The 19,459-nt window shown below is 45.7% G+C and overlaps 2 protein-coding genes across 10 annotated transcripts in view; one reads left to right on the forward strand and one right to left on the reverse strand.

Annotated features, from left to right (window-relative positions):
- Cep63 (centrosomal protein 63) overlaps positions 1 to 8,341 on the reverse strand; it is a 40,355-nt gene extending 32,014 nt beyond the window's left edge. Inside the window, exons 1-5 of one of the 7 annotated variants that reach the window (XM_021172023.2) lie at positions 7,882 to 8,172; positions 5,640 to 5,677; positions 3,787 to 3,819; positions 1,816 to 1,884; positions 912 to 1,089 (exon numbers count right to left, since the gene is read on the reverse strand). In XM_021172023.2, the coding sequence (XP_021027682.1) occupies positions 912 to 1,089; positions 1,816 to 1,884; positions 3,787 to 3,819; positions 5,640 to 5,677; positions 7,882 to 7,959 (396 nt within the window). In that variant the 5' untranslated portion in view covers positions 7,960 to 8,172. Of the gene's footprint in view, positions 1 to 911; positions 1,090 to 1,815; positions 1,885 to 3,786; positions 3,820 to 5,639; positions 5,678 to 7,881; positions 8,173 to 8,240 lie in introns of those variants that run through there. The other 6 variants (XM_021172030.2, XM_021172025.2, XM_021172022.2 and 3 more) reach the window with 6 other exon arrangements.
- Positions 8,264 to 16,373, forward strand: Anapc13 (anaphase promoting complex subunit 13). Of its 3 annotated transcripts, XM_021172033.2 has the most exons (4): positions 8,513 to 8,663; positions 9,577 to 9,735; positions 11,850 to 11,975; positions 16,143 to 16,373. In XM_021172033.2, the coding sequence occupies exons 3-4, from the start codon at positions 11,877 to 11,879 to the stop codon at positions 16,266 to 16,268; spliced, it is 225 nt and encodes a 74-aa protein (XP_021027692.1). In that variant the 5' UTR covers positions 8,513 to 8,663; positions 9,577 to 9,735; positions 11,850 to 11,876; the 3' UTR covers positions 16,269 to 16,373. The 3 variants fall into 3 exon arrangements, with proteins under 3 accessions (XP_021027690.1, XP_021027692.1, XP_021027691.1); XM_021172031.1 differs by lacking the exons at positions 8,513 to 8,663; positions 9,577 to 9,735 and adding an exon at positions 8,264 to 8,324; XM_021172032.2 differs by lacking the exon at positions 9,577 to 9,735.
- The last annotated feature ends 3,086 nt before the right edge of the window (positions 16,374 to 19,459 follow it).

Consider the following 19,459-nt stretch of genomic DNA (forward strand, 5'->3'; position numbering starts at 1 on the left):
TTATGCGAGCCTTCTCCCATTTTCTTGTGTGCTAGGGTTGCAGATGAATACCACCATGCTTGGCTGTATCACATGACCTCTGGGAATGCAAACCCAGGGTCTTAGAGTTACACAGTAAGCACTTAACCACCAAAGCCATACCCTAGGCTCCACTGACATTTTCTTAAATAAAGTATGCATTATATGTTTCCAAAGTAAAACAGTCCTTGAAACAAATACTAATGTACTTATACTTTCATAATAAAATGTCTTCTAAAAGAAACCATAAGAGGACTGGAGAAATGGTTCAGTGGTTAGAAGCACGGGCCGCTCCTCTAGGGGACCCAGGTTGGATTCCCAGTACTCCACATGGCAGTTCACAACTGTCTGTAATTCCAGTTCTAGAGAATCTGTGACATCAGGCATATATATGGTGCACATATGTGTGCATGCAGGCAAAATATTCATTCACATAAAATAAATCTTAAAAAAAGAAAATAAAAGAAGAGAAAAGAAAAGGTAACAATTAGAATAAGATTGGGCGGTGGTGGCTCACACCTTTAATCTCAGTACTCAGGGGGCAGAGGCAGGCAGATCTCTGAGTTCCAAGCCAGCCTGGTCTACAGAGCAAGTACCAGAACAGCCAGAGCTACACAGAGAAGCCCTGTCTTGAAGACACATACACACACACACACACACACACACCAAATAAACAAACAAACAAACAAACAAACAAACCTAACTTGGTAAACAAATGCTTACATTTAGAAACCCCTTTAACATAAAAGATTAAACTCCCACAAAGATGGATTAAGGGCTTGGACATGGGTTGCTCCAAGTATATTATATACATGCATGAACATGGGTGTATGGAACCATGTATAATTTAAAGCCAGAGTCAGATAACAAGAGAAGTGAAGCAGCCACTCTACCTCTTTGTGCTTCATGTCCAGCTGACTCCTCAGAGCCTTCAGTTCCCGATCACGGATGTCCAAGCAAGTCTCCAGAGCGTGTGTCTGCCCCTCCCACTCAGACTTCTTATGAGCCACCATTATATCGATCTGTTTCATGAGCTCTTGCAGTTCTGCTTCACAGGATGTCAAAAATCCCCTACAAACACCAACAGACCAGTCACAGTTCATGCCCAAGTGGTTTCTCCTGTTTCACAGATAAAAATATCACAGACGAAACCTATCTGGAGAACTGAAACATCACAGAAGCCAAGCCCAGGGTGCCTGGCCTTTGCTGCTCATGCTGTCATATGCTATGCTGCTCAACTGCACACACTATTTTGCCCTCCTCTAATGAGTAACCTAAAACCAGGCTCACTGGCTGAAACACAGATAGATGCCTTACATCTGGCTGGCAAAGTGAGACTTCAGAGCTACTAACCACATCTTCTGGGATATTTAAGGGATTCTTTTGGGAGAATCCAGGCAAGCCTGTGTTGCAGTTCTTTCAGCCAAAATGAACAGTCTTAGTGGCAAACAGGCTATATTATGCAGGAAAAAATGATAACAAAGAAGAGCTGTTTCAAGAAACTCATCCTTGAGCAAGATCTATTGCTGTTATTTCTCCCAACTGTTATTTGGAACACACTGTAGCCTACCTCACTGCTCAAGCTACTGATGCCCTTCTGAGCTGAAGGGGAAAACTCAAGCTAGGATAGGAGCCACAGTCCTCTCTAGTAATGCTGAGAGAAGGCAACTGATGTAGGAGGGATGCTGTAGGAGGGATGCTGTCCACAAATGTGCCTTAGCTCAACTTATCTTTGGTCTAACAGAACCCAGGTAGGTTTTTAAACTGCAATGAGCTCACAGTCAAAGGCAAACTTACCCACTATGCCCCCGATTTTGTATTCCTTCCAACAAAGCCTCCATCACCAAATCCTCTTTGTTTTGGCAACTAGGGGAAAAAAGTAAAAGAAAAGAGGGGTGAGAAAAATTACTGTTCTGAATTCCAGCATTCCAAGTTAGGGTGAGTAAAAGCAATCACAGTGAGAAATACAAAGCAGCCTAAGAAGTCTGTAGAAGCAAGGATTATCATTTAGAAATGCAAGCACCAAATACATTCCAAAAGCAAACAAAATCCTAACTGCTGCTGAAACTATCCTACAAAACCAATGAAACATCGCATTACTCTAGGCCTTTTTTTTTTTAATTGTTTAACTTAATTTTTTAGACATAGTCTCACTATGTAGCCCTGGCTGGCCTAGAACCAGTTATGCATGTAGACCAGGCTGGCTTTGAACTCAGAGACGTCCAGCTGCCTTCTGAGTGATAGAATTAAAGGTGTTTGCCACCAGGCCTGGCTTTCTTTCTATTGTTGTAGTCAAGACTTATTTTTTAACTATGGTCCATGGAATCCAGAGGCAATGGAGCCACCAGATGTAGATCTAGGAACCAAATTCTGGTTCTCTTTGAGAACAGTATATGTATGCTCTTACTGTCCGAGCCCTCCTTCTAGCCTCTCTATGTTTAGTTCTTAAAGAATGTCAGGGTGAAAAGTTATTTTCTCTCAAGGGACATTAACACAAACCCTGCTACACATTGAGAGGAATCACCCAGGACCAATGCTGAAGAGAAAGCAGCACTTCTCACTAACACAACAATTACTGCTTCTGACACGTCCCCCACTCTTCATGCCAAATTACATAGAACTGGAAAATAAAGGTTTAATATATTCCTCCTTTTTTCTAAGCTATTGGTTTCTCAGTGACAGAAAACCAATGTCACTCATCTCTGAGGTCCAAAGCTGAGACCAGATTTTAACAGGGCACTGCTGCATGCCTTGGGAAACTTCATCTTCCCTTAAGCATGCAGGACTGTCAAGAAGGATCTCGAAGGAAAATGAAAGGAGACAGAAAAGACTGCCTAAAGAGAGAAATTCACACCATAAAGAAAGAATAACCCTTAAACTCATAAGTATCGAGAGCTGTATGATAAATTTCTCTTCTTCAGAAATCCTCAATGTGTTCTTTCAGAGCCCATCTTTCATTCTGAAGAAAGTGCCCCATTAGGCTGGAAAGAAAACCTGTTTATCTTGCAGAGGACCCAGGTTTGATTCCCAGCACCCATATGGCAGCTCATAACTCTCCATAAATTTAGTTCCAGGGGATCACAAGTTATGTTTATAGTGCAGAGATAAACATGTAAGCAAAACTCTCATGTACATAAAATAAAATTTAAAAAGAAAAGAGAAATAGTCCTTTATCCTCAGTTTTCAAAGTTTCAATTCAACTCTGAATTAAAGACAAGGCCAAAAGTTGTGATGTAGAGATTGGGTCCCTCTGTCCTAATGCTTTTCCAGAAGTAATCTACTTCTCTGAGAAGTAGATTTCCTTATTGAACAGTTTAGTGTTGTACAAACAGCCCTCTACATAACAATAAAAAACATACTCCTTACCAAGAAATATCCCAATGTGGGACTAAAAAGGAAACAAAATGGTCACCATCCCCTGGCAATGAATGCACAGACAGAAGACACACAGATGACTCTAGAGACACAGACAAGGATGAGAAGACCAGAGGTACAGCTAGTGTGCTGGAACTGCACCTATCTCTACAAGTCCTAACAAGGACTGTTGGCTCTTCATGCACGGGGTGGCTAAGGCTCTTTCCTCCAACCAGTGTTCCTGATAGAGCTCACCATGACCCAAAGTAAATCCTAAAGGAGAGGACTCCACATTTTATTACACTTTCTTCTAAACCACAGTAAGAGCCAAATTACAGAGCAGCCCAATCCCAGCCTTTGCTCTGCTCCAACGCTAGACAGAAGCCCAGAAAACAATTCTGCTCTGCAACTGACCAGCTCTGTGTCCTCGAACTTCGGCTTTCCCATCTGTAAAATGAAGGGTAGGAATAGTAACTGCCAAGGTCTTTATTTCATCTTTTTTATAATTATTTCTCAAAATAATTTCTACTGAAAATACACCTCTTTAGGTCATGCTTTTTTTTTTTTTTTTTTTTTTTTTTTTTTTTTTTTTTTTTTCGAGACAGGGTTTCTCTGTGTAGCCCTGGCTATCCTGGAACTCACTTTGTAGACCAGGCTGGCCTCGAACTCAGAAATCCACCTGCTTCTGCCTCCCAAGTGCTGGGATTAAAGGCGTGCGCCAGCCACCACCGCCCAGCAGAGGTCATGCCATTCTTAAACAGTGATTATTTAATAATACATAGTTTCTTGGCATTTATGTATGACACTAATAACTAACAATGTGTATAATATATGCTAAACTTTAGTGAATGTTCACTTTATCTACCTGCCTCTTACACTTTCTATCTTCCTTGTAAAAGGCAGGTGCTACCCTTTTGATGAAACAGGGAGAACAGCTTGATTATGAAAAGCTATAGGTTATATTCCTTAAGTTCAAATCCAGATAATGTGACCCTCCAGTCCCAAGCAATGTGCCATCTTTTGGTTAACACTCTGCTTTCTTATGGTTAACAGGATCTCAGAGGGCAACAGAATAAAGCTGAAGCATATTGCCTAATCACCACTAGGTGGCAGCCACACCGTGATAAAACTACTCAGCTATAAGAAAAGCTCAAAACTTAAATCCTAGGATTGAGACAAAGGAATTCTAGTTTAAAACAGGCACAGATGACCAGTAACATGCCTTGAAAAACGTCTGCTAATGTGGAGTGTGTTTCTTTAACAACACTCTACCCTTCTCTAGGATCCGATATACAGGGAGGACTGAGATTTCCTGTAGATATTTATCACAGCCACATCAGTGACTGTCTCTAACCAACATGGCCTGCATTTACTCAATAAGCCATGTGTTTCCTCTTTGGTGGTGCCACGTGACTGTAGCTGAGAATTCTGTGTTCCTAATACTCAATACAGACTTAAGCAAGTCTGCCACCGCTTACTTAGCACTAAGGTCAAATGCTAACATAGGGCCGACAGGGCCCTCATGCACTGAGGGAATACTAGGAAACTGTCAAAAGAGCATATATCAGTGGAGGGCCTGTGACAAGGTGAAAACAGCTACAAAGCAAGAAGAAGAAGTGTGCTTGCCTTTGGGTGCTTATTTACTGAAGAACAAACTGAGAACTACTGCCTTTACGGAGGGAAGTAATCAGGTGGGGGAGTCAGTCAGGGATAAAGCTAACTTTCTACAGAGAAGCCTAGGTTTGCTCTTTCACAGGGACAATGACAGTGCTTTCTCACTACCACACAGAAAGGCAAGCAGCAGCACTGACGGGATAGGACGCCTCACACCTGGGATCCTAGCACTTGGGAGGTGAAGCAGGAAGATCTTAAATTCAAGGTCATCCTTGGACAATTTCAGGTATCAAAAAAATGTTGGGGCTGGAGAGATGGCTCAGCGATTAAGAGTGCTGACTGCTCTTGTGAAGGTCGTGAGTTCAATTCCCAGCAACCACATGGTGGCTCACAACCATCCATAATGAGATCTGACTCCCTCTTCTGGGGTGTCTGAAGACAGCTGCAGTGTACTTACATATAATAAATAAATCTTTTTAAAAAATTTTATATGTTCAAACAATTTAAACACATAAAAGCCTATTGGTTGGTTGGTTGGTTGGTTGGTTGGTTTTTAAGATAAAGCCCTTGGGTTACTTTTGGAGGTTGCTACGTCACAGATTTAAACACATTCAAGTCTATTTGTTTGTTTTAAGGTGGAGCCCTTGGGTTACCTTTGGAGGTTGCTAGGCCACCAATTCATTGCTGTAGTCTGAAAAGAAAGGAACGGAGTTAAGCATTTTGCTTGCCATTCCTGTACAAACTGTACTTCAGGATAGTCAAGCTGCGGAAGGCAAGTTCATCATAAGAGTGCCAGCTAAGCAGCACTGGGCACATGACGCCACTAGAAAGCACCACGGTGGCTCTCACGCAGTAATCTGCCCAGGCACTATTAGCCATGAAGAGCTCCCTATTGACCAAAGGCTCTTGGGCAATTTCATGGCGGCTCAACTGAGCAGACAGCACAGGAACCCCGACATACACAGCTTAATTCTAACATCCCTAATGGGGGTGACTCAGACATTACAGGTCTCCCTGACAATGAATGCAACAGATAATTTTTATAATGTAAAACCTATACCTTTGAGTTTTCTTGTACCTCCCATCAAAAATCAAGGTTGAATCTAACACTGTATTTCAAAAGATCATTGTATTTCAACAGAACTTTCTGTAATTATGGAAACATCTTATCAGTATTAATCAGACAACAGGCAGCCTGTGTGTGCTGGGCATTTCCAATGCGGCTAATGCAACTGGGGAACCAAACTGTTAGTTCATTTAAAATGTCAGGGCTGGCTGATGACTGCCACACTGGATAGTGTAGTTCAAGATTTAGCCAGTGAAGGAGAGGTCATAGAAGAGATAGAGGCATAAATTCAAAAATATATACAACCAGCTAAACCTGAGTGATAAAGAAACGGGAGGTAAGAACCTGCTAATAGCATATATATGCTATATATGTATACATAATATATATGTATATATGAAAGAAAGAAATTGATTGAGGGTTTTGATTATTGATTAGAGGGTTTTGAAGGCCTAGCAACCGAATGCAACAGACAGTTCTCCGTAGGACTTTGGTCTACAAGTCTACAACTTTGGTATTACAAGCACATACGGAATAGCTGAAGAACCTGAACTCACTGGACACTGACACTGTGCGCTTTTTATAAATTTGTACTGATGTAAAAATAGTACGGTGGTTTTTGTAAAACTTAAAAAAGCAACTCTAGCCTTTGGCATGGGGAGCACCTTAAGCTATGACAGTGTGGACTAATGCTGTCACCATCAGCCACCACAGTACAGGAAAGCCTAAGTAACCGGTCCCTACCCCTCCACAGGAGGAAGCAGCAGCAACATAATTAACAATATCTCCATTGTTTCTGAAACTTCAGCATATACACAAGGAACATGTATGTGTCTGTGGTTTAAGTCTCTAACCCTCTTTAGTTTCGAAGCCTCCTTTACTATACTGACCACTGAGGACGACACAGTAAAAGACAGAGAGCATGGGACAAAAATTAACCTAAAAATGGCGCTGCATTCCAAATATGATAATTCGTTTCATCGTATCATTAAACTGCAGCCTTTAAGAATAAGTGTAAAAGCCGGGCGTGGTGGCTCACGCCTTTAATAGGCAGAGGCAGGCGGATTTCTGAGTTCGAGACCAGCCTGGTCTACAGAGTGAGTTCCAGGACAGCCAGGGCTACACAGAGAAACTCTGTCTCGAAAAACAAAAAAAAAAAAGAATAAGTGTAAAAAGCTAAAGATAACTATAGCCATTGATCTCTGACTTACAAAATATAAAATACAAATATTCGAAGAGTTGTACAAAGAGCACCTACCCTGCTATAATAAAGTAATAAATTTTTGAAACTCTAAATTGGCCTCAAGAAAGCCAGGCGAGGTGGCGCAGATCCTTAATTAGGAGACATAGGTAGGCCCATCTCTGAGTTTGAGGCCAGCCTACACTGCAAGTTCCAGATCATAGCTAAAAAGGAGAGCCAGCGCTAGTTAGGGACAATGCGGAGCACTTTTGGCAACAAGTGTACAGTCTGTAAATGAAAACTAGGTCTGACATCAGAATGCACTAACTCCACGATTTTGTAAAGGTCAAAAGCCCATTCACTGTCAAGTGTCTCCGTGTGAAAGCGCTGTTGTGGAATTCCCCTTTCCAAACTTTCACTCCACCAATCTTGTTTCCTATGCTTGACTTGAAAGCGTGAAGCCATCTGCAACTCCCCTGCCATCAGGGGTTCCGCCACATTTCCGCACCTATCATACTAGCATCACCAGGGAACCCTGCAGGCTTCCCGCTGAGCGGCTAACGCTAAGGCCTGGTCCTACACCGTTGCTACCGGGTCCCTTCCCGGGAGCCATGCAGCCCGCAGCCCGCCCTCCCGCAGACCGAAGCACCTGGCCGGCCAGCCCAGAGTCCCACAGGGAGGAGGAGGAACCCAGGGACGCGACGACCGGGCAGCCGCAACCGGGCATTGGAAAGTCCCGCGGCAGGTGGGCCGCAACGAGCTGCGGCCGCGGGCCATGAGGCCTGGAGCCTAGCGGCACCACCGTGGCCAGGGCCGAGACCGCACCACAGCAAGCCGCAGCTCGCCCGTCTTTGGGGCATGCGGTCGGTTACGGAGCGCGCCCCCGGCAGAGCGCGCCCCCGGCGGAGCGCGCCCCCGGGCCCGCCCGCCGTTCCTCCGGCCAGGGATGCGCGCAAGGCACAACAAATCGCCGTCCGTCCCGCCCCCTGCCGCAGCGATTGGACTCACCCACATCCGGGGCTTGAGAGCGCCGCGAGTCACGTGACCCAGAGGAAGGGCGGGGCCGGGAGGAAGCCGACGCGCGCGCAGTGGGTAAGGGTTTTTCGCGCCCGCGGCCGGGGTTTCCGAGGGTGGCCAAGCGTTCGCCCTCGAGCTCGGGCGTCCACCGCTTCCAGAGGCGCGGGCCGGTACTTTCAACCGAGCTTCAGAGCCACTTCTTTACTGCACGCTGTGCGAGTGGAACGGAGCCCCCATGGCGACGCTCGACCTCCCCCTTGCACTTCCGCATGTAGTATCCTCCCACCCCTCGAACCGGAAGCCGCTGCAGCGGGTGACTGTAGTGTCCAAGGATGGTGGCCTGCGAGGGCCATTTTAGTCTAGGCGCCGTGCTCGTAGCTTAGAAATACGTTTACAAAGCTGTATGCATAAAAGGTGTGTAAGTCTCATAGGACGTACGCATCTAATGCCTAGAAAGAGATATCTGGGCAATGTGACAAGCTCTCCTCCTGTTGTCACGTATTGTGCCCAGAGATCTAGGGGACTGGTGAAGGAATGGACTCTTGGGACTGCACTCAGCCTGGGGTCTAAAGGAGACAATCTGAGAGCTGAGAGTTTCCTATTATCTGGTATCCGGAGGGGGCGAGCATAGAAGAGTACGTTTTTTAAAAAGAAGAAGAAGAATTTTAAGAAAGCTGGAGATGCTATGCTCTGTCGTAAGGGTTCGGGGCATGGCCTGTGCTTGCTTTTCTGTTCACGTAAAGGGGGAGCACCCGAGCACCTGACCCAGGAAAATAGATGTGTTTGGAAGGACAGCCAAGCATAACTGATGAAGGACAGGTGGTGGGTGAGAAGCGTGCTAGTTTCTAAGCATGTAGAAGAGAATCGTGTTACAAAATATTGAGGCGAACTTGTGGAAAGACTGGGTATCCTCACATTACCACTGGAGACAGTAGTAGCCTGCCAGTCAGTCACAAAGATGGCCTGACTTGTTTCATAGATCATTTGGGGCAAGCAGCAAAGCATTCAAGGACAGAGAGCCTGCTGAAAAGCTGGAGAGAAAGTCAGAGCACTTTAGAAAAAGGTGCAATCCATAGGGACTGGGAAAGTCAGCACCAGAGGTGTGAAATGCAGCCCAAGGCTCAGCTACAAAAACAAAAGGAAAGGAGCAGGGGAGGGATTAGAAGTGGCCCTATCCACTAGCTAGGGTCTGGTTATGTCTGAGGAAAACTGCTAAGTTATCACCTGGTTTTAACGTGGCAGAGGGAGCTTCAGTGTGTGTGTGTGTGTGTGTGCGCGCGCGCGCACATACCTTCACAAAAGTGGTGATGGAGGTTTCTGCCTACAGGTGGAGTTGTGGGTGAGTGTAGAGGCCAGAGGTCAACATCAGTGTCTTCCTTTATTACTTTGGATCTTAAACCTGGAGCTTTCTGATTCAACTAGACTGCCTGGCCTGGCAGCCTCCCAGAGAACACAAGTGTGACATCATGCCAGGCTTTTTATGCAGGTACCAGCAATCTGAATTCAGGTCTTTTTGCTTGCACAGCAAGCCACTTCACTCCAACGAACCTCCTCCCAGGCCCCAGGTTGTTTAATTTTTGAAAGTAAAAGCCCTTTCCCTCCTACAGACTAGGTAGATAGCGCTAGCTTGCCTCTATGCTGTTGGAGGCAAGCACATAGCTGTGTGGCACAGTTTGTTTCTTGTATGAGTCTCCCTTCTCTCAGAAACAGAACAGTCCCTGAGAGAGCCACTGGTACTAATCCTCACAAGACCTTTCCTTGGGTTGCTACTTTGTGGCAGGGAGCACAATAGGGTGTGTTTGTGATAAGGAACAAACTTGGAAGCTAGAAACCCAAAAGCACTGCTTGATGACTGGTCTTTTGAGTTAGATTGCAACAGTTTCAGGAAAAAAATGTGGAACAATCTGTGGTCTGGGAGCTCTGCAAGTATCCTGAGCACTAGGACCAGGCGCTGAAGAGAGCCAGCAAGACGGCTCAGTGGCTTAAAGACGCTTGCTGCCAAACCTGGCAACCTGAGTTCAATCTCTGGGACCCGCCTGATGGAAGAAGAGAACCAAAATCCCCAAGTTGTCCTTTGACTTCCACACGAACATACACATATACATTGGTTTTTGGGGTTTTTTGTTTGTTTTTTCAAGAAGGAAGTAGGCTGGGTGTTGGGATCACAGCACAAAAGTTCTTGCACCCTCACATATCCAGGGAGGCCGAGATGTTAAGCATGCAGGATTGTTCTTCCAATGTAAGAGATACAAAACTTGTTCTATCCACAAAGCTGGGAATTGGAAGTGACTAATAAATAGCCTATTAGGCCAGACTATATCAAGCTCCTACAACCAGGACGGAGGGTGGCTAGTAATTTAGATGACCCTTATAGGCAGGGGTTCCCTAAGCTCCAGAAGTAACTAACAGACCAGATGATGTCTATGTTATTGTATGACCTTCCTTAGACCCTTGGGCTAGTACAGGTAGCCTATCTCTAGAACCCATCTTATTGGAAGAAGTAACATACCCTAAGTCGAGTTTCAATGGAATTGCACCTCCTTGTGCACCAGAAACTGTTATCACACCAGGAAACTTTCTTCCAAATCATGCTATGTTTCAGTTTGTTAGGAGTAAACAGCCTGGCGTCAGACTCCCCAAGTCTAAGCAAGACTGATAAAGTCAACCTGAACCCAGTTTTCATTCTCACCTGACAGTTTGCTTCCCTCCCTGGACTCCTGCAGGGTCCCCCTCAGTTGGGGATAGAGGTCGGTTGGCAGTGTACTTAACTAGTAGTATACACAAAGCCCTGGTTCTGTAAACAGAGCCGGTGGCACAGGCCTGCAATCCCATTGGTGGAGGCAGGAAGATTGGAAGCTTAAGGCTGCTTTTGGCTACAAAGAGTTTGAGACTCTTAAAAAACAAACAAAAAGGAGGAAGCCCAGAGGGATAGAGAACCTGGAGCTGCCACCGTTGATCTTGGATAGTTCTGTTGAGTTCAGTCTGGATGCTGTTTAAGAAAGGAAGTGGTTTCCTGGGTAAGCAAGCCCCACTGCCTACGTTGTTCCTGCCCTGAGAATTAGCAACTGGCCTATGGTTGGTCACTTCACACATCCCAGCTCAGTGTCACCCAGCTGTTCCCTTAGCTCCTGTGCCTTTAGAGTGCCAATGTTTGGGCCAAGACAGGTGGAGACTTGTGCCAAATCGTAGGGGAGGGTTTCAAGAGCAGGAGCTGACACTCAGGTAAGTCGGTCTGAGTCAAGTCAGAGACTCATCAAAGACATCACAAGCAGGGAAGGGTGATTGTATTAGATGGTAAAGATAAAAGAAAGTTACATTTACACGCAGTGTCTTCCAGAACTTTATTCAGAAGACCTGTGTTGCTCTCTGGTTCCACCAGCAGCCTGGTCTGTTGATCAAGCATGTCAGCTGAGGTGAGGAGAGAACTGGGGTCTTTATGTTGTCATCTGACACATACAAGATGGGCCTTTCCTGGGGTAATGTTAAACACGGCAACAAAACCAGTTTCAAGGTGGAAGTATGAGGAATCCTAGTCCTGGATTATACTATACCTTCACTGTGTTAGAAAAAAAAAAAAAAAATGACCTCTTTGGCTTCCAGGCCTGACAAGATCAAAGCTGCAGGAGGATGGACAGTGAGGTACAGCGAGATGGAAGGATCTTGGACCTGATTGATGATGCTTGGCGGGAAGATAAGCTGCCATACGAGGATGTCGCCATTCCACTGGTAGGTTGTGATTCGAGCTCAGGAGAAAATGTGGTGAAACTTAGTGGAGGTTGGTGGGAAGTGAAATGCTAAGGCCCAGAAATCCTACTGCCTGGTGTAACTAGCTTCATTAGAGGTCATACCAGGGCTGAATTATACCCGGAGTTTTGGAGCCACAAAGGCCAGAGGGAGGCTAAGTGTGAGTTTAGCACATCACAGCAAGGAGCATTGCTGGCTTACCAGTCTTTGTGTTTTGTAGTTGTTTTTATTTGTGTGTGTGTGTGTGTGTGTGTGTGTGTGTGTGTGTGTATGTATGTATGTATGTATGTATGTATATGTGTATAAGTGTGAGAATGTCTGCCACCCATGTGCAGATGGGGAGGGTGACAGAAGAAGGCATCAAATTCCCTGGAGCTGGACTTACAGGTAGTTAGAGGTCACCCAACACAGGTGCTGGGAACAAAGCTTGGATCCTCTAGAAGAAGAGTCAGTGATCTTACCACTGAGCCATCCCCCGAGCCCTTAGGATTTATTTCCATTTGTGTATGTGTGAGGGTCTGGGATACAGTGGAGGAGCATGTGAGTACAGGTGCCCTCAGAGGCCAGAAGAGGGTGTTGGGTCCCGTGGAGCTGGAATTAAAGGCAGTTGTGAACCACCCAACATGAGTGCTGAAAACCAAACAGTGTCCTCTGCAAAAGCAGTAGAGCCCTTAACCACTGAGCCGTCTCTCAGCCCCTCTGATGCAGGCACACAGGCCGGCTGCTTAGAGGCAACCTTGCCTTTCTTCTTTGGCCTTTAGACATACAAGCTCTCAGTAAGCCTTTTCTTTGCTGATCTCTGGGGACTCCCTTAAAAGGCGGTGGTTGAACCTTCTGTGATAAGTAACCCCTCCCCCACTTTTGCTTATGTAGATTAAAAAAACCTCTTACTGATGTTACAAAGGCCTAACAAAGGACGAGGCAAACAGAGTCTGGGGACTTTCTCTGTACAGTGTGACACACGCTCTGGAAGAGCAGCTAACACAGCATGACTTCCAGGAGCATTGCCTGCTGCTGCTGTTTTACAAAGAACAGACTCCACTCGCTCACTCACCGGCACTCTCTTTCAGGAGTAAGAGGTGGGATGTGTTCAGTGGATATTCAAGTCGCAGCTTAGTTCAAGTTCAGGACAATAAAATAATAAGAATCATAGCTACAATTTATTACCAGTTTTAAGCCATCGACTGAAATTAAGGCTTGCATTATCTGTAATCCTTAAGACAGCCATACAGGGGAGGTGGTGGTGTCTCCGTTTGGCGGGAAAAGAGTAGGATTAGAGAAGTGCACTTACCTCAAGTCTAGTGACTAGTATGTCAGATTTCATGACTCGGTCTGCAAAGCTCAAAGTCTGTAAGCTTTCATCTGTCCACCCATCCATCCATCCGTCCATCCATCCATCCATCCATCCATCCATCCAACAATCACTTCTCCAAAGTCTACTGTGTGCCCTAAGGATATATGAGCATAAAATAAAGTTCCTGTTTGGAGCCAGGGATCAAGAGAGGTAGGTGACTAACTAATGACACTACCAAGCAGGAGGGAAGGATAAGCAAGTGGAGAATGGCTGGAGGCCTGGCCTGCAGTAGAAATGCAGAGAAGATGTAATAATGCTTAAGAAAGAATCAGATGGTTCATGGTGCTAGACAGGGTACTGCAGCAGAAAAGAGTGTAACAGGCCCGGGGTTTGAAACCTGTTGGGAGATGGTGAAGCAGTGGGCAGCAATTACCTTAGTAATTAGGAGGCAGAAAGTTGGGCATAGTTTTTGAGAAAATGTTTGTGCCCCACTTCGGCCTCCTTCTCTAAGGATCTAGGGATGAAAGGTCTGTGGAGGGAAGCTGCCGTGCTCACATTTGTCTTTCAGAAAGTGGGGTCTGTAACATTGACAGACAGCCTGATAGAAGAAAGGGCCAGGGGACATCAAGTAGGATGTTACTGCAGTGCAGCGATCTAGGCAAGGGAGGAAAACCACAACAGCACCAAGAAAAGTGCTGTGACTTGCTGAGCTCCGTACAGCAAGATTTAAGGAACACTTACATGGTAGGGAATGAAGGGGGAGGTCCCTCTGCCGACTTCCTGGTGGCATGGTAGCCTGATCCTGTGGTCCATCCACACAATATTGTGATTCTAAAGGAATGTGTCTTGTCAGTTAGCTTTTGCTGCATAACAAATTATCCTGAAACTTAATGGCTTACAATAACAACTGTTTGGTCATAATTTTATTTCTTATTGGGAAGGTCTGGTCCATACCAGTTCAGCCAACTAATCCTAGGCTTGCTGGTGCTGCAGTGTCCGCCAGCAGACTAGCTGGAGCTGAGTGGGCTCTGGCAGTTAACAGGATGTCTCCAGGAAGTAGGATGCCTGGCACTTGGCACACACCACCCTGCAGGTCCTCTGAGACCTCAGCCTCAGGTTCAGCAGCAACAGGGAAGTGCAGAGCCTTAGGGCTCAGGCCCAGAACTGCCCCACAGCTGCATTCTGCTGAGATGGGCAAGTCTGTGGCCAATCCAAACGCACAGTCAGGGATTAGACTCTGTGGCTTGGCAGGAGCAGCTGCAGACAGCTGCAGCTGTTGGTGAATTTGTCCCCGTGGATATTGTGCGTATGGTATTTTGTGTTGGGTGGGCATGTTTTGTCTAGTTTTACGTGGTAGTGTTCATCGCAAGAATTTATAGTCACCAAGCAAAGGATACATCATTTTAGGAAGCCTAGTATGCCATTAGAGAGCATGACATTAAGTCGTTCTTAATCAAAGACCTTTTTATTTTTTGTGACCTGTAGATAGCTATTAAGGTCAGATTTCTAAATGGACTAGAGAATGACAGTTCTCTGGCTCTGTCTACAGAATGTTGAATCTCACTTTACGTTCGGCATAGCAGACGGGTGTTGTGCAAACACATTGGGGTTTTCCTGTATGTGTGTACCTGTGTGCCATGACACACATGTAGAACTCGGCGTTGTCTGCAAGTGCCTTTACCCACTGAACCACTTTACTGGACCTGCTTCAAATACATCTGTACATATTGTAGCTAAATATCATGTTCCATATGTTGAACATAATTTTAAAAAGAAAAATACCTCCACATAGTATAAATATAAGTGAGAAATCCTAACTTTGAATATTAAAGCAGCAGTTTTCTAACACAAAGTGTAAGTTCAGGGAATTGCACAGAAATACATGGTATCGGTGAACTCTGGAGCCAGGCATGGGTCTAGTGTGGCTCCATGGCTTATCTCTGTAAGAAAATGGCTCTTGGGGTGTGAGCTAGTCTTTACTGTGCTTTCCCACTAGGGGGAGCTCTCACCTGTTACATTGTCAGTGTCTCTTATCCAGCCCATATTGTCACTAAAGAAAGCATTTTGGTGCAGCATTTTTTATTTCTTGGTACAATTCCTGTATTTGAGAACATACCAGCAAATCAGATTGACCCTTAAAGCATTCTTCAATAGGTTTACCATTGGTTCTTGTCAGTGTTCTCAGCCACTCAGCAGTGCATGCCCTAGAGTACTGAGTACCCTACACAGCATGCACTGGATCTAATGTCCTCACTCTCCCTGTCCCCAAGGCAGAGACATGGGGGGAAAAAAAGGCTCATTTTTCCTCCAATTTTTGAGAGTGGAAACAAAGGCCCCAAAGGTTTGAATTACCTCATCACCCCAATAAGCCAGCAAATGAAGGCTGTCTGGGCCTCCAGTCTCTGCCCTTAGCCCTCCTGCCCCACTGCCTTTTATAAGAAAACCAGAGTCACCCGGCCAGCATTCCCATGCGGCTTCCAAGCAAGCCGCACTGAACAGACCTCTGATATTTTCTATCCATCTGTTTGTTTAGGCTCTCTCTTTAGAGCATCTTATCAGCTTTGCTGGCTTCGAGTTTTCAGAAGTAACTGCAGGACCAGGTACACACCTATAATCCCAGCTCCTGGGAGGCAAAGGAGGATGGGAAAGAGACTTGGGGGTGATCAGCTGAGAGTGTGGCTCAGTGAGAGAGTGCTAGTGTATCTCAACAGGGCCCTGAGCTCAGTCCCCGGCCGTGCAGAAACACAGTTCAAGATGACGTCGTGAGTTTGGGGCCAGCCTAGGCTACCTGAGACCCATCTCAAAAATAGAAAAGAGACTTTCTGATGGTCGTTACAGCTATGCTTCCCTTCCAGAGTGAGCTTCCTGAGCCCGAGCAAGACAACGGCGGCACCACAGAGTCTGTGAAAGAACAGGAGATGAAGTGGACAGACCTGGCCTTACAGGGCCTCCACGAGAACGTTCCACCCGCTGGAAACTGATGCCGGACTCCTTCCCAGGGATGGAGTTTTCAAACATATGGGGATAAAAATGTTTCCTGTCGCCAAATGCAGATCTTTAGTAATAAATCAACACTCAAAAGCATATGCCCACTTGGTTTTCGTTTTGTTTTGCTGTTTTGTTTAACCAACAAAGCACAGCATGAAAACATTCTGAGTGAGAAACTGAGACTTCCCAGGAGTGTAGACCGCGGCTCTGGAAGCCTGCGGCTAGTGATGCACACACTTGCGTTTGAACACCATCAATTAAACGTTTGCCTTTAGCTCCAGTTTTGCTTCTGTCAAAGTTTAATACTCCCCAACTACTTTGGCACGGGTAGTTGAGAATACAAGCAGGAAAGGCAGCAGAAACCAGGCATGAAGAGAACCACAGACTCGCATTCCCATTCCTGAGACGTGTTCTGAGTGAAGTTAGCCTGTAGGTGCCTATGCCCCAAGCAGATACTCCACTCTCTGATAACTGGCATTCTTAAAATTCCCAGGCTACTTTTAGACATTGCATAAATGTACAGATTTAAAAGTTATCTCTGAAGAATTAGGGGATGGCTTAGTCAGGACCTAAGTTTGATCCCAACTCCAGTAAAAATTGGGCTTCGTGCCATGGTAGTGTGTGCTTGTAATCCTGCTTAGCTGTTAGTCACCTCTGCTCTCCGTCTGTGGTTATTGCCTTTGCACCCCTGGAGAGGTTCTCTGCGTGAATGGAATACTCCTTTTATTCAGAATAATGATGGTATCTCATACCTCAGAGCCCCCTCAAATATAAAGCACTGTGAAGCCAGTAGTCAGTACGATATTTATACAAAAATTTGTCAACGGTGGAAAGATGGCTCAAGTGGTTAAGAGCACTGCCTGCTCTTGCAGTTGACTTATGTTCTTGGCATCCACATACTAGCTCATACCTGTCTGTGACTCCAGTTCCAGGGGGTTCCTTGCCCTCTTCTGGCCTCTGGGGGGTATTGCATACATGAGATGCATATGCATACATAATAGGCAAGACACTCATAAAAATAAATCTTTTTCTAAAGACTCCACGGCATCAAGCCTTGGGGATAGAGGTACTGCTATGAAATTTCAGTTATTGGCTCTCCCTTCCAGCCGTCTCCCGGGGACAGTATAAGCACAGCACTCCAGAGGACATACATCTTTGGCAGCCAGTATACAGAGTCACAGTGGCTAGAGAACCGGTGGGGGAAAAAAAAAAAAAACAGGGAAAGGGACATCCGAGAAGTACAGCGTAGTAGATTCCAGTAGATGTCATTCACTTTAAAGAAAGTGTGGCATTTCTTGTACCTGCCTTGGCTTTCTGAACCAACACCTGACATACGAGTGGCCAGGGAAAACAGTGAGGGGTGAATGTTGACCACCGAGCAAGAGATGACACAAAGCCTCAAAGTGGAACTGGTGCTGCCAGCAAGAAACCTGGGTGGTCTAGGGGCTTCTCCACATCTCCCGAGTCATCGAAAGGCTTAATCAGAGCTGGGGACTGCCTGATCTGTTTGGTTTGGTTTTTGTCTGTTTGTTTGTCTATTTCATTTTGTTTTGTTTTGTTCCAAGACTTTCTTTGTATAAACCCTGGCTGTCCTGGAACTAGCTCTGCAGACCAGGCTGCCCTGGAACTCACAGAGATCGCCTGCCTCTGCCTCCCAAGTGCTAGGATTAAAGGCATGAGACACCACCATCCAGCTTTTATTTGTTGTTTTTGTTGTTGTCGTCATCGTTTATTTGTTTTTTAATGCAAATCACCCCAGTAGATTGATTTCCGTTAAGACAGGAAATGTAAAAGACAAAAGAGCTTTACACTGAAAAGGATGATGGTGGCTTGGACTGTGGAGGTGCGAAGGTGGAAGTAGAGGAGGTAGAGATAGCTCTTCCTGGTGGACTTGTCCAGGCTTACCCACTGCACAGTATTCCCTGTCGTGAGACCCCTGGATTGTACCTAAAGAGACTCACATGCAGTGTAAGCCTTCTCTTATAACCCAGAACTGAATTCTCTTGAGCCAGACACGGGCCTGCAAATACAATCTCTGTCCCTGAGAAACATCCAGAGGCCAGGAGCTGCCCATCATCTGAAACCCGTCTTAGACCCACCCCTTCATGGTATCGCAACAATGGCAGCTAGGGTGGATGGAACACTTCCATGGCTCAAGCCCTGCCTTTTCTTTTTAGCTGGATGTCATTGTCCTTTGAACAGGAGATAACAGCTTAAAATTTAATGTTAGCTTGTCAAAGGTTATGAGACTTATAAAAGTCACTCAAATAGTAAGGGCTTTCCAACCTAGACTGTCACAGCTCAAAACCTATGTCCTTGCCAAAAGCCACATCAATGCCCTAGAAAGTCCCATCAGAATTCTCAAAATTTTCATGTTTGTCTAATTTCTAGAACAGAGACAGAACTGAGAGCATTCTTATTAGGGGACCTGAGATACATGGAACAGTAAATATTACTGTTTAGTTACCAAAATAAGATAATTGCCACCAAAAGAAAAAAAAATCATGGTTTCACTCATTTTCAGTTTGTCATCAGTGCCCCTTTATCACCAGCAGGAGACGCTCAACTCCTTTTTAAAATGTTGGGTCTGGTTCCTAAGCCGTCCTGTAGTCCTTCAGTGAACCAACCCAACGGAAGCTGCAAGTCCTGAGGTGCTGGCCCAGAAGGGCAGCTGGAACTCAGATGATGGACACCCCCAGCCTGCCTCTGCCTCTGAGCCAACCAGCTCTGGTTCCATGAGTGTGCACTCTCAGAAGCATTCATTCAGATTAATGCTTCACCCTCTGATCTTGAATCTTTCAATTGCTTGTTAAAAGGACCCAGGTTTTCATCTTGCAATGGCTTCCAACTGTAGCTAGCTAATCCATGGCAGCCATCAGTCAGAGCGTTCCATGTTGACTGGAGAGTGACTCAAATGTCACGACATTGGCAGGGTGGGCATTGGAGGTCCTATATCAGCAGACTTTAAAGCACAGGAAAAGCAGGCAGGTCCCAGAGAAGCAGAGCTTAGGACGAGCATCTTTGCTGTCACAAGGGGCTTAGGGGTCCTCTCAAGATCTCCCATGGTGGTAGCTGATTGAACTCGGGAAGACTTGCCTAAGTGACTGTGGGGTGAGGGGCAGGTACAGAGATTCTGTAAGCCCAGCAAGACAGGTGCGTGGACAGCTAAGAGCACTTGAGGCAA

The sequence above is a fragment of the Mus caroli genome, chromosome 9, assembly GCF_900094665.2.
Source record: "Mus caroli chromosome 9, CAROLI_EIJ_v1.1, whole genome shotgun sequence".
Classification (NCBI taxonomy): Eukaryota; Metazoa; Chordata; class Mammalia; order Rodentia; family Muridae; genus Mus; species Mus caroli.

Bases quoted from the DNA above. Each gene is read 5' to 3' on its own strand.
- Anapc13 (XM_021172031.1), top strand. From the start codon at position 11,877: ATGGACAGTGAGGTACAGCGAGATGGAAGGATCTTGGACCTGATTGAT. The intron at 11,976-16,142 runs GTAGGTTGTGAT...CTTCCCTTCCAG, and splicing joins AGGATGTCGCCATTCCACTG to AGTGAGCTTCCTGAGCCCGA.